The sequence below is a fragment of the Bufo gargarizans genome, chromosome 4 (assembly GCF_014858855.1).
Source record: "Bufo gargarizans isolate SCDJY-AF-19 chromosome 4, ASM1485885v1, whole genome shotgun sequence".
Lineage (NCBI taxonomy): Eukaryota > Metazoa > Chordata > Amphibia > Anura > Bufonidae > Bufo > Bufo gargarizans.
Window position 1 is genome coordinate 181,209,085 of NC_058083.1, and position 14,596 is coordinate 181,223,680.

Genomic DNA, 14,596 nt, shown 5'->3' on the forward strand with positions numbered 1-14,596 from the left:
ATCATGATAGAAGTCTATGGGCTGTAAAACGGATCAGTTCAGTTTCCGTTATGCAGGGGAGTCCTCCACCCGCTGGGTCACAATAAAATAATTAGATGCAATGGGAATATGAACCCCAATAGAATGATGCATTCTATTACATAAGTCTCAGTACTTATCTTTGCCCCCATTTATCGGTCCACACGGATGCAGCTGTATTATGGCTTGTGGCAGCAACATTGCCACATGTGAAGTGGCGCTTTTTAAAAAACGCCGGGAATACCGGCACACCTTCCTCAGCGGTCAGCTGTCTGCAACGTGACCGGGTCATGTGTCTAACCCGGTGACACACAGGATCATCAGCAACCTGCCCCAGAGGATCAGATGACCACCGCACCTCCCGATCATGTGTGAGGTTCGATGATGCGCGCGCCATGTGACCCAAAGACGTCAGGGAGGGAGTGTCCCTCCCCTCTTGTATCCCTCCGACGGAGGCAGATATTAGAGCAGAGGAGGAGGGGACAATAACTGCGGGATAACAGTGCCTCTCCCCTCCACTATTTATCCTATAGCATTTACTCAATAGTGATAGATTAACTGCGCTTTATTATCGATGCAGATGGCGTGCTATAGGGCATTTTAGACGGCATAAGGAAAAATTTGCAACTCTCCTGTAATACTACAACCATAGCTAACCAACAGAAGGAGTAAACAGAAAGGGGGGTAACAAGAAACAAAAACACACAACTACCAGGCCAGCTCAGATCCATAAACCCACTGCATAGCCCTCCAGCCATAGGGGTAGTACAATTGGAGGGGCAATCAATTAAGGCTCAGTCGAAATAGACTCGCCATCAGACTGGGAACTAGGAGTCAAAGGAATCAGATCGGCTCTGGCTAAATGAAGCAGCCATATAATAGCTCATTGAGCCCCCCAGGTTGTACAGTTCTCAGTTTAAAAATCCACCATGCCTCACGCTGTAGGACTCTTCTACCCCAGTCCCGTCCCCCCCCCCCTCCTCTTTTCGGGTACGGCACTGATTCGATGCCCATGAATTTAACGCCCGAGAGGGCGCCCCCGTGGTGACTCGCGACATGCTTTGCCAAGGGGGTATCCCTACCATGTCGCATGTCTCCCACACGCCTTCCGAGTTCACGGGTAGTCTTACCCAAGTACTCAAGGTTGCATATACACGTGGCTTTATATAGGACACCTTTTGTTCGACAGTTGATAAATTGTCTGATGGAATACTGTTTCTCGGTGACATTACTCGTGAATTCACAGCCCTGGGCGAAATAGTCGCATGCCACGCATCCACTGCAACGATAGCAACCCCACAATGGTCTCAGCCAGTTCAGCCCTTTATTTCTAGCTGAATCAAGGAAGTGGCTGTGAACCAGCCGATCCCGCAAGCTACGTCCTTTACGGTATATTCTTTGTGGGGTGCTTGTAATCACATCCTTAATATCAGGGTCTAGTTGCACTATTTCCCAGTGTTTCGAGATCCCCTTTTTGAGCTTATTGGTCGCTCCGTCATATGTGGCAATAAGGCATATTGGGTTGGTGACTGCCTAACAGGGTGGGGGATGTAGAAGTTCTGTTCTGTTACTTTTCAGTGCCCTTTAGTAGGCCTTTCTTAAAACTGCACTGGGATATCCTCTATCTAGGAATCTTTGCTCCAAATCCTTTGCTTGCAGTTTGAAAATCGGCAAAGGAGGAGCAGTTCCGCCTTATCCTTAGATATTGGCCCACTAGTATCCCCCTCTTTAGTGGCTCAGGGTGGTGGCTGTCCCACCTCAAGAGGGAATTAGTTGTTGGGGACTCATGATTATGCACCGGAGCTGTTCAATTCCAGGTTTTGGCAAAATGGCTGGGTGAAAAGAAGAAAGTGAGCCAGCATTTTGCTAAGGGGATCTGTCATTATTTTATGTTGCCCTTCGTTGGGACACCATAAAACTGGTGATAGATTCCCTTTAAGACAGCCATGGTTCGAACCATCGTACGGCGACAGATATTCCTTCTGACTTCTCAAAAAATATGCATGTTTTTTAATGGGAAGAGGGGAACAAGCCACTGACAGCAACTTATCGCTTATGACGATTGCTCATTTGAAATCCTACATGCCGAATCCCTGTCAAGATTCCCATATAAATTTGAAGTCAATGGGGCCAGAGCGGTAGTCCGGGGGCACGCGTGCACTAGTGGCAGCACGGATCTGACAGGCTGTTCACCCGCCGCAACAGCCTGCCAGAGCTCCTTGCCGCTAGTTTAAAACTAACCTAAGAGGTCCTTCACACACAGTTTTGGTACTGCCACTTTTTGGGGCCAAAAAAGCCCCAATAAACTCTACAACTACTTGGAGGTATTTTTGCACCTGGCATTTTTTTTCATGGCACCTGCCTTTTTTTTCCAATATGAAAGTGCATGTCCATCTGTGATGTCCCTTGATATACAGAAAATCGCTTGCTGAGGCGGGTCATCGAGGCAGCCAGTTTTTCGCAGTATTCGCAGTATTCAGAAAGAGCACCATATTTATAATGCATCTCTGACCCATTGATGTGCCGCTTGTGGGACATGTCACCACTGCAGCAGCACATGTGACCCCTATCCATGCTGGAAGTTTATAAGAGGGGGGTCAGTGCATGGCTCACAGAAGTGGACTGAAGAGGTGAAGGGGCCAGACAAAATTTGTTAAAAAGCTGGAAAATCTCTTTAAGTAATGATTATTTAAACAAACTGCAAACCCCTTTAAGGCCTCCAGTTTAATTGGAGCAATCCTGGTAGAACAACAAGGAAAAACACTATTAATGAAATGGACAGAAACAAAGTATATGTGTGTACAGAAAGAGCATATAATACACAAGATATTTTCTATAATCCCAGTGTATGTAATAATGCCTACCTCATCATCATTAACGAGTTCTTTTTTCACCACCTTCATTGCATAGATACGCTCTGTCTTTTTTAACTTCACCAATAGGACCTTGGCATAGCTTCCTCTTCCAATAACTCGGAGCAGGTCAAAATCTTGCAATCCAAGGCTGGAGGGGGGCTTCTCGCTGTCCCTGCTGTTCCTGGCCTGTTTTAGAAAAATAAAAGTTCAAAAAGTAGCTGATGAAAGCTGTTATTTCATGTTAGAGCACCCTTTGTAGCTATTCAGTCTCAACTGGTAGGGAAGAAGCAGATAACTCAGGAAGAGCAGCTTTCATGAAAGACTCCTGAGGACAAATGCAGCTAAGAATACAGGATCCATTATTGCAGAGAGAAAGAAAAGGAATCCAGAAAGAAGAAATAACCCAATGTGCGCTTGTTCAATCAGCCGCAGCCAACTTATTACCATCAAACCAAGCTTTCTTCATATAGCGAGTGCATCCTAGAAAAGTGGGTTACAGCATCATTTCTTATTCCTAAAATGTATCTACAACATAATAGGAGTCTTATGAAAGTGCCCGTATAGAAAACTATCAATAAGGCATACAGCATACCCCTGCACCCACTAGAAACACAACCCCAACAAGGACGACAACTCCAGCGACACGTGAAACTTCAGGCTTGATTTCAGTAGGAAGATGAGAACCGACTTTCTTCTCAGAGGGGGCCACACATTGTAGAGCTCCCCTAGCTGTCCCTACATGCTTCCAAAATATGGAGGGAGAAGGATAGTCACATGTGAATCTACACAGCAATACTTTCAGGTACTGTTCACATATCGTTTTGGCTACGTCTGAGCTATACTAAGCTAGTATTCCTCAAAGTATACTTGGAATACATACATGTATACAGATGGACGCCACCAATGTCCCAATATACATCAGCTTACAGTATACTGTGTGCTATGACTTTTTTTTTTATACTTTCCTTTGCATACAAAGTAGACTATGCTTTCCTATACATTATTAAAAAAAAAAAAAAAAGTACGCTGACCCATATCAGCCCAAAAGGACAAACTCTTCGCATATATTTGGTGCATGGGACGTTTGGTCCCATTTGGTGCATATGGACACATTTACCATGTCCACTGGGACCATCCCACCAAACGTGTGCAAAAAAAAATTGATGTGAACTGATCCCTAGGGCTGTATATTTGCCAAAACTGGATCAGATTCCACCAGAGAGAAGCAGGAGAGATACATACAAGTTAAAGGGAACCTGTCACCTAAAAAACGCCTCCCAAACCACCAGCATTACCGTAAAGTAGCCAGCAGTATGTTCCTAAAGATCCTTTTCTTCCTCTGGCCAGATGCACCAAAATCTTGAAAAAAAAACTTTAATCCCCTGCGCTATGTAATAACAGAGTTTGAAGTCAAGGGGGCAGCGGCCTCCTCGCTTCAAGTCAAGATAACCACACCCCCTTTCCCTGCCCCTTCACCTCTGATTGACAGCCGTGCACGTGAAGGTCAGACGCATACTCGCACTCGGCCGGCTTTGCTGAACAGCCGAAAGCCATCGGCTGTCAATCAAAAGCAAAAGGGCAGGGAAAGGGGGCGTGGTTATCTTGACTTGACTTCAAATTCTGCTGTTACATAGCGCGTGCAGGGAATAAAGTTTGTTTTTCAAGATTTTGGTGCATCTGGCCGGAGGAAGAATAGGATCTTTAGGAACATATCTGAGAGTAACGATCATTTTCTTCCTGCAGGCAGATGCAGAAAAAGCTGTAAAAACGTTCTTTAATCCCCTGTCGACACGCTTCTCTAGTCAGGCTTGAAGTCACGGAGGCAGCGGCCTCCTTGCTGACAACCAGCAGTTCGGCAAAGCCAGCCGAACTCTCATGCATAAGCGCTGTCAGTCACAGCGAAGGGGCAGGGAAGGGGAGCGGTTAGAGTGACTTGAAGCAAGGAGGCCGCTGCCCCTGTGACTTCAAGCCTGACTAGAGAAGCCGGCAGGGCATTTATTATAGTTTTTACAGCTTTTGCTTCAACTTCCTGCAGGAAGAAAAGGATCGTTACAAACACACTGCTGGCTACTCTGAGGTACTGCTGCCGGCTTGGGATGTTTTTTAGGGGTGACAGGTTCCCTTAAGGCCTCATGCACACGACCGTTGTGTGCATCCGTGGCCGTTGTGCCGTTTTTTTTCGCGGACCCATTGACTTTCAATGGGTCCGTGGAAAAAAATCGGAAAATGCACCGTTTGGCAGCCGCATCCGTGTTTCCTGGCTGTGAAAAAAATATGACCTGTCCTATTTTTTTCACGGCCAACGGTTCACGGACCCATTCAAGTCAATGGGTCCGTGAAAAATCACGGATGCACACAAGATTGTCATCCGCGGCCGTGATCCGTGTCCGTTTTTTTCCTATCATTTCAATGGCAAACTTGACTTAGATTTTTTTTTTTTTTTTTCATTTTTCATGTCCGTGGATCCTCCAAAAAACAAGGAAGACCCACGGACGAAAAAACTGTCACGGATCACAAACCTACGGACCCCGTTTTTGCGGACCTTAAAAAAAAAACGGTCGTGTGCATGAGGCCTTAAGGTAATGCTGGTGGTTCCCTTTCATGTACAGTAGCTGTGTGAATGCACAGTCCACCTTATTTCTGCTGGTACAAGAACAAGCCAGAGCAGAGCCCCCCTCAGTGTGAGCCCCCTGTATGCAGTAGGCCAGATCTCAGCTCCCTGGTACTCTGAAAAATGAGTGAAGTAGAGGATTATAGTGCTCATCTCCAGTCAATAGGTGTCATGTCAAACTACTGTTCTTACACACTGTGCAGGAAGCCAGCACTTACAGGTTTATATATCTACACTGCAAGTAGTGATCAAAGAGTTTGTCGCTTCAGCAGGACAGTTACCCAGCATTCACTCTGTCTGCATTATGCTAGCAGTGACAGGTTCCTATGCTGTTATTATGAAAGCTAGCCGAAGGACCCATCTGACAAGACCATATGATCCTGATGTACGAGTACCTGATGTATGAGTTGCCAATACCTCATTCATATAGTGAATACTGTATTAGTTTATATATTCTATGTTTGCAGAGTACTGTTGCATTGTGTTTTCTTGTACTTGATCGCTTGTTAGTGATGATCTGCCTGTGTAATAGTGCTGCAAATGATCGTTCATTGGGCAATCGCAATTTTTAAGCAGGCTAATTGTTTGCCGGTGGCAGATTGTGCAGTCTAATCAGGGGCTGCTGCCGGAAAGTAATGATTTTGTATGGGGACGAGCAATGGCATTAGCGATTGCTCCTCTCCATTATGTGGAGGAGATCTCTGCATGTAAAAGCAGCAGTCTCCTCCAATGACGAGCATGCGATTGTCAGGAAGAAATGCTTCCTTCGCGACAATCGTCAGCCTCATCTGCTGGTTTAATACCCAAGCGTCACACTGCTGGGGTGCAGAGGATGTTGAGCGAGTGGGAAACAGTTTACTTTATTTTATTTTTTATCTTTCATGTTTTTTCAAATTAACATACAATAATTTACATTCACATTTAACTTAGATTAAAAACTGTTTCCAGGTGGAAATAAATATTCAAGGATCAGACTGCAACAGATTTTTTTTATACTTGGGCACACACTAGTTGCAAATTAAAATCTCCATCACAGGAGGAATTACTTCTGAAACCAAAAATTATCGTGAGAACAAACCAAGCAAATAGTTCTAAAATAAGTTCACACAATGAATACCCCAAAGACTACCCCTGAGTCTTAAAGAAGCACTCCTACAAAACTCTTTATTCTCTGACCTGTTAGAAAGGTACATGATGTAAACTGTAATCTTCTTACCATTAACTGTATTTGTGAGTTATAACCTCCCTTCTGAGCCTCAGCTGTGTCATGTGACCAACTGACACAGGGCAGGAAGTCAGTTACTTCTCTATTCATTCCTATGAGATAGACATTGAGGCTCCCATATTAATATTAATACACAGGGAAACTGGTCTACACAAGATGCTGTGTCAACTGGAGGTCAGAGTGTTGGTCACATGACACAGCTGAAGATCAGAAGGGAGGTTATGAGTCACAAATACAGTCAATGGTAAGAAAATTACCTTTACTACAGTTTACATCATGTACTTTAATAATCCCTGCCGCTTTAAATCAATGTAAAGAGCTGAGGAGCAATTTAGAAAACAGAGTGCAAAGATACAGTAGAGAAGACGTCAACAACCAACTTTATTGTCAACCTGCTTTAGATACTTTATAATATCTATGATATGACTAGATGTTATAAGAAACACCTCATTTATTTCAATAAAATAGAAATCTGTGTGGATTCAGAGCATTATAAAATCTTAAAGGGGTTGGCTCAACTCATACATTGGTGGCATATTGCTAAGATATACCGCCAATGTCTGACAGATGTGGATTTCACCTTGGGTTCTGCACCCATCTCTAAAATGGAGCCTGCAAAGTGGAGGAGAGTGGATCATGCATGTGCAGCCGCTCTCCATTCATTTCTAAGGGAGTGCTGGAAATAGCCAAATGAAGTGCTTGGCTATTTTCAGAAGTCCTATAGAAATTATGGGAAACGCACCACGCAAGCGTAGCCTCCGCTCCATTTACTTCTAGGGGGCTGATGGAAATAGCAGTGCCAACATTTAGATACTTAAGGCAATAAATGGCAAGCGTGGTCTGCTCTCCTTCACATGTCCTAGCGATATGCCACCAATGTATGACATAGGCCGACCCCTTTAAGCCAATGTAGAAAATCAATGTAAAAAAATAAAATAAAACACTGGTCACAGAGCATCTAAGTGTGGGCCTGGGCAACATACACAGAGCTTTCAGACCCACTATAAATGGTAGAAATAGCAGGAAGTCTGGTTAGCGTATCAAAAAATAAAAAAATCCCAGAAACTGGAAAGGCTTCCAATAAAGAAGATATTAGACAAGCAATGCTTGTAGGTTATTCCGAAGGAATGGTCTCACTGGTTTCCAAGAAACAGATCCAATTTAAAAGTACACTGGGTAATAAAAATAGCAGATATATGACACTAGGTATTACAGGTCACCGCTGTCCGGCACCAGCTATTAATTTTCTTCCTCAAGTGCAGCAGTGACCAGACAATTACTAGCACACTACCTGCTATTGAGGCTTATTTCTCTTGTTCTCATCTTGAGGGATGTCAAACTCCCACACAAATGGCTAAACAATGTCAGGCTGCAAACAGTATAGAATATAAAAAGGAGAAAACTAACTCAAGTCAGCAACGCCATACAATAACAAGTCTTTAAAATTGGTTTACCTCTTTCTCTTCACCATCCTGGTCTATACTATTCTGGCTCCTATGCCTATAGGTGGATTCTAGAGGGGGAAAAAAATAAGAAAGCATTTCTGGTTTAGTAGCTTATTTTCCTAAGGGTCTATGCTGGGCTATATGAACACACTTCGGGGAATGTGTGACATCGCAGCTGGCACAGCAGTTTCCAGCTATCCCACATCTGTCACACAGTCATTTATGCATATTGGTCACTTGTGCCCAGCTCTCTAGTGACGCGTGTAGGCCATCATTGAGGAGTTTCGTTACAATCTGAACTGAAGCACCCTAGAGTCCAATATTCTTTTTCGTTCTCTAGTTTTATGACAAAACAGAGAAACACGCCCGCACAATACATCCCAGTGCTAAACCGGCAGATGCGAGCGCATTATATTTATCGCCACCATACCACTCGTCTGTAACATAGGCCGCACACATTACAATAATGTCAGCTGGCTCTTTAAAGGGTAACCAAGCTTTTAAATAATTTCATTAAAAACTATTCTAAATGGCCTATAATTCATTTTAATAAAATACTTTATTTTCTGTAGACAGTGCAGGGACTGGATGATGCTGATAGCAGAGGATCGATATATGAATCTTCTTTTTCAAGAGGCAGGCTGCGGGCATTACATAAATTATAAATATCACCCCTTTAAGGTGTATAGGGGGGTGTCCTGACCTCCTGATGACAGAGGACAGGGAAAAGAAGGATCATGTTATTGAATTTCAACACATCTTTTTGTCGTCAGGTGTCTGGCAGCGCAATTTATTCCCCATCCCCACTTAGAACACATGTGTTACATGAAGGGGTCAGAAGTGCATGGCCAGCTTAACCTCTTGTACCCCAGAGGTTTTTTTGTTTTCGCGCTTTCGTTTCGCACTCCCTGCCTTCCCAGAACCATACCATTTTTATTTTTCCGTTGACATAGCCGTATGAGGGCTTGTTTTTTGCGGGACATGTTGTACTTTCCAACGTCCCTATTTAATATTGCATATGATGTAGTGGGAAGCAGGAAAAAAAACAGGGTGCATTTTTTATTTACGACGTTCAACGTGTGATAAAACTGACCAGTTACTTTCATTCTACAGGTCAGTACGAATCCAGCAATACCTTATATGTCTAGTTTTTCTTGCGTTTCCATAGTGATAAAATAAATAAAAAAATCTGATTTATTTTGATTTGGACTGACCACGGCACCTAAAATGTCCAGTCGCAGACATTAGCCCCTCTTGTCTGCTGTATAAAACAGCAGGCACTCCGAAGCTATGGCACCAGCTCCGCTGAGGAGTGGGGGCGATCTTTCAAGACCCGGCCGGCGCCATACTAGTACGGCGCTGGTCGGAAAGGGATTAAAGAGGACCTGTCTTCTCTCCTGACATGTCCATTTTAGTGACTACTTGCATTCCCCATGTAATACCAATTCTGGAGCTTCTACTCTCATGACTCTGTCATGTGCCATTCCTGTATTATTCCTGTTAGAAGTTTACAAATGAATTGCCAGCAGTCTGCAATAAAGGTACTGCTGGGTGTTACCAGTAGCGGGTATGTCTGACTCTGTCCAATCAGTGCTGCTAGTGTCAGACTGTGCAGGGATGCACCCCCAAATGGTAACACCCATCTGTACATTTACGGCAAGTTGCAGGCAATTAATTGACTTCTAGTAGAAATAACAGCGGAAAGGCAGAACATAGCATCATAAGAATAGATGTTATGACATAGGGAAAGCAAGTAGTTATTAAACCAGACATCTCGGGAGAGGTGACAGGTCTTCTTTAAATTACTAGATATCATTGATCTACCAACATATCTGGCTCCTGATAATTACAATAAATTTTTTAATAATGCAGTGCTGTTATATACCTTGATCAACTTGTGGATTCATGCTTGGTGTATCCATAGGTATAATTGGTTCCTACAATAATAACAATATAAACAAAAACCTATTAGATATGCACGTCTACACATTAGTTTTAGCTATGCTGTAAATCACAAATTTACAAAAGGTAAAAAAATAAAATAAAAATAATAATAAAAAAATGGATTGCATCTGAAAAGCACGGTAACTGTTACTTACTGCTATCGTGTGTCGCCCACATTCAATGCTAACAAGTTTGTGGCATTTCTTATGAACCAGCAGCTTGCAGTTGATACACTTGTAACCTTGCCGTCCTAGCCCCCATATTCGGTCAGTGCAGATGGCACAGTGTGCTCGCTGTAAAGAGAAGGCCACAAGTATAAAACGCCCATTTCATGACCCTAAGCATTTAAAGCAGCTTGTAGAATATTCACCTCTAGATAGTCTATAAAAACCTGACACATGCATCCCCAGCCATTAGCAGCCAAAGGCAACGCAAACCCTAGAGACGCGCTCTTTCTTGCACACTGAAGTATAACCTGACAATATGATTTTCAAAATTATGTCAAAGAAGTCACATATATAATAGGGGCCCATAAACCGGAGAAGCTAACCAATCAGATTCAAGCTTTTAGCTTCCAACCTGCACTGGAAAACAGAAATCTGATTGGTTGCTATGGACAACCTCGATCGTTGTCTGCTTTGTGATAAATAATGATCCCCATGTTCAAGAAGGGAAAGATTTACAAGAATAGGAGGCTACTGTCGGATTCTGAGATGTACAGCGGTGATACAAGACAGGTCCAGCAATTCTAAATAGGATTTTATATATTGGGTTAAGGGGTAAAGAGTACTAAAGTCCAGCTAAATCATAACCCTTATAAAGAGATTAACTTTTAATAGTAATTACACAACAAATAGAGGTCCACTGATGTCCTGATGTATATGGATTCCCCGGGAATATAGCATGCTCATTAACTCGATGGGGGAACTTTCCCTAGATGCATGCCCTGAGGCTAAGCCCTCTGCCCAGGGACGACCCCTTGTGGTGGGGACCCCCTGCCCCTCGATCCTAGGCTAGCAACTCCTGGATTGCCCTATTTTATATGGGCTAGTAGTTATCAATCTAACGGTGGACTCATATACATCCAGACAGAATAACTACTAGCCCATATAAAATAGGGCAATCCAAGAGTTGCTAGCCTAGGACCGAGGGCAGGGGGTCCCCACCACAAGGGGTCGTCCCTGGGCAGAGGGCTTAGCCTCAGGGCATGCATCTAGGGAAAGTTCCCCCATCGACTTAATGAGCATGCTATATTCCCGGTGGGTCCATATACATCAGGACATTGGGTGATACAAGACAACCATAACACAGACAAACCTAGGACAAATGCTACTAACTCTGTTAAATCTCTTGGCTTGGAAGGTATGTCCATTTGCACAGTATAGTTTTCGCCACCTTCTTGCTCCGCGTCGATAGATGGACTCTGATAAAAGTGTCCAACAAGAAAACGTGTTAGAATTCTATAACATTTCTTCAGGAATCATGCAGGATGCAGTCTGACCCCAAATCATGTAATACTATCTATGTAGACTGACATGCAAAGGACAGGTTCAGATTTCCATGTATTTGCCTGTTCAACTTTGATATTTGTCTTTGGTGGTTAACGTAGGAAGCCTCTGCCTTTTCCAATAAAAAGAAATCATCATGTGGCTGGGATCATGAGTAACCAGTGTCGATCGCAGGATGACATCATACAAGAGGTCACATGAATGTGATGACTCACTTCACCACACGTGACGTCATCATGCCACAGGGCCCGGCTATTAGTAGGCCTGATACCTGTACAAAGTTATTAGCCTGGGGATCACCAACAGCCTTACCCAGATTCTTCTCATTTTTTGAAATATGTTCAGACAGGAAAAAAAAAGTATCTGGCACCTGTAGAACTGATCACAGATATGGCTTAAAGAGGACCTTTCATTACAATAAAAAAATCTAAACAAAGCATACAGACATGGAGAGCAGTGCCCAGAGATCTCCCTGCACTTACTATCATCCCTGAGCGCCGCTCCGTTCTCCCAGTATTTTCAGATTTTCAGCTTAACTGGGTGGAGCCTGCCGGCGTCTCCTTCTCCCAGTCTGGAGTGCTGGCCAATCGCAGCGCTGGGATAATAGTAAGTGCAGGGAGATCCCTGGGCGCCGCTCTCCAATACTTAGTTTAGATTTTTTATTGTAATGAAAGGTCCTCTTTAAGGGGGTTGTCCAGGATACATGGCTGCTTTCAACCAAAAACAGCACCTTTCCTGTCCATGGGTTGTGGCTTCAATGGCGTCAATGGGTAAGAGCTGCAATACTACACACAACCTGCGGACAGGGGTGGTGCTGTTTTTGGAACAAAGCAGCCAAATTTCTCTTATCTTGGATAACCCCTTTAAAGGGGTTAAACCAAGTTTTACAGTTATTCCCTATAAACAGGATAGGGAACAACTACCAGACCGGTGGGGGGCTGACCACTGTGACGTCCACTGATCCCCAAAATGGGGGGGGGGTCCTATTCTCTCATTCGAAAGAAGAGGCAGGTCAATTATGCACAGAGGTTCCATTCATTCTAGCAAGAAACTGACGGACAAATGAATACTACAATTATAAGATATTTTACAGTGCACCCACACTTAAAGGGAATGCATGAGCTACACTTTATTTTACTAATGAAAATGAGATATGGATAAAGTTTGTGTGTGTATATATTTATATATATATACACACACACACATACAAAGTGACTTCTATGAGACTAGGCATGCTCTATAAGCTTGTGCAGGGAGGTGGAGCCAAATTGTGTCCATCACCCATTGTTAAAGGTGTAATCCTGTGTTTTCTACATATACAGCTAATATCTGATGTGAAGGTGTCAGTCTATTATCAGGCTTAGTGGACCGAGTGAAAACTGCAATATATCAGGATTAGGTTTTAATATTTTAATACAGTATCATAAAAACGTAGATAAAAAAAAAAAAAAAAGAAGATTAAAAAAATGTTGAATATGAAGTATGATGAACCAAGAGGCTCCAAATTGATTACGAGGGGCAGGCCTCTTAAAAATCTTCTAGCAATCAGTGCGCCAGAAAATCCAATCAACATCAACCAGGTTCTGCAGTAAATTATAGTCAAATTATAAATCTGACAACCCAGGAGAGGCTACCCCACTTCTGCAAAGTACCACCTACTTTTTTTTATTTTATTTTTTTAAACGTGACAAGAGCTTTGTAAAATTGAAAAAAAAAAAAAAGACTGTAAATATATATATTTTTTAAAGTCACTTGCACAAAAGTGTGAGACGTTACCTGGCATACTCACAACTGCCCTCTATGGCTTTTGTGTTCGTGGTGATGTTGCCATGCTTTTTATTTTGTATTTCAAACATGCAAACAATCAAACAAAATCTACTTACTGTCCTCTCCTAGGCAGGGCATGCCAGGCCTCTCAGGTGTACAGGGAAAGACTAAAGAGAAACACAAGAGATTAACAATGCCAAACCAAAGTGCAAGGCGCCCAACGTACACGGAGAAATGTGTCGATATATATACACACAAAAGAGACACCAAAAACATAACGGAACGGCACAGTAAACCACAGTATTGTATACAATGACATTCAGAAGAAAAAAAAAGAAAAAAACACTTGTGCGACCAGTAAATGACTTCTCTAAAACAAAGCGCATGCATTACGAGCATCTATCAATAATCCAAGCTCAGCGCAGCGTCGATTAATGCGGCTCCACAGATTGTACTTTTCTCACCGTGAATTAGCAGCTCGGAATCTTTATTCAGTTCATACAACCGGAAAGCTTCTTCTAGCTCAAGCTGTGAGGACACAGTGCATGGGTCTCCTGATATCAAAGAAGGCAACAGCACATTAACACAAAAATATATATGTATATATATATATATATATATAAAAAATATTTTTTCATTAAATAGATGGAAATTTAGTGCTACAGTATTAACACATATGAGATGGGGGATACAGGATTTTTATCGAATCACTTTATATGTAATAATATGAAGTTGGCATATCATTAAATAATTACTTGTAAAACAAGGCATTGTACCATTATCTCTGTTATTCCTCTTAGAAATATACTGACCACTGGGTGTACCATTCCCCTTGAGGATAGGATGTGTCCCTACACAGTTAGATACTGTCAGAATGTGTAGGGACATGCCCCATTGACAGGGGAAACGGTAACGCACAGTTTTTTATTCATACATTTCCAAGAGGAATAACAGGAATGAAACAATCCAATAACTAAGGCAATACATATTGAGCAGTAAGCAGCTTGCGCTGGAGTCCCCTCAATACAGAGCACAAACTCAAGAGTCCTGATATTCATGAGTCCCGGGTCCTTGCTATAAGAAGAGCAGGAGCTCATGAATATCAGGACTCCTGAGCTGACATTTGTTACAATGGAACCCTATAGGTGCCGTCTGCCTATACAGTGGCATACTTTGAAGGGATAGGTTGGTAAATCTTCATGATGTATACCATTTACTAAAAC

General features: G+C 42.8%; 1 protein-coding gene across 1 annotated transcript in view; it reads right to left on the reverse strand.

The window, feature by feature from the left end:
- PRKCI (protein kinase C iota) overlaps positions 1–14,596 on the reverse strand; it is a 100,745-nt gene that overhangs the window by 43,748 nt on the left and 42,401 nt on the right. The window contains exons 3-9 of the mRNA XM_044292585.1: positions 13,838–13,927; positions 13,490–13,540; positions 11,436–11,521; positions 10,254–10,391; positions 10,040–10,091; positions 8,164–8,222; positions 2,883–3,059 (exon numbers count right to left, since the gene is read on the reverse strand). Of these exons, the coding sequence (XP_044148520.1) occupies positions 2,883–3,059; positions 8,164–8,222; positions 10,040–10,091; positions 10,254–10,391; positions 11,436–11,521; positions 13,490–13,540; positions 13,838–13,927 (653 nt within the window). The remainder of the gene's footprint in view (positions 1–2,882; positions 3,060–8,163; positions 8,223–10,039; positions 10,092–10,253; positions 10,392–11,435; positions 11,522–13,489; positions 13,541–13,837; positions 13,928–14,596) is intronic.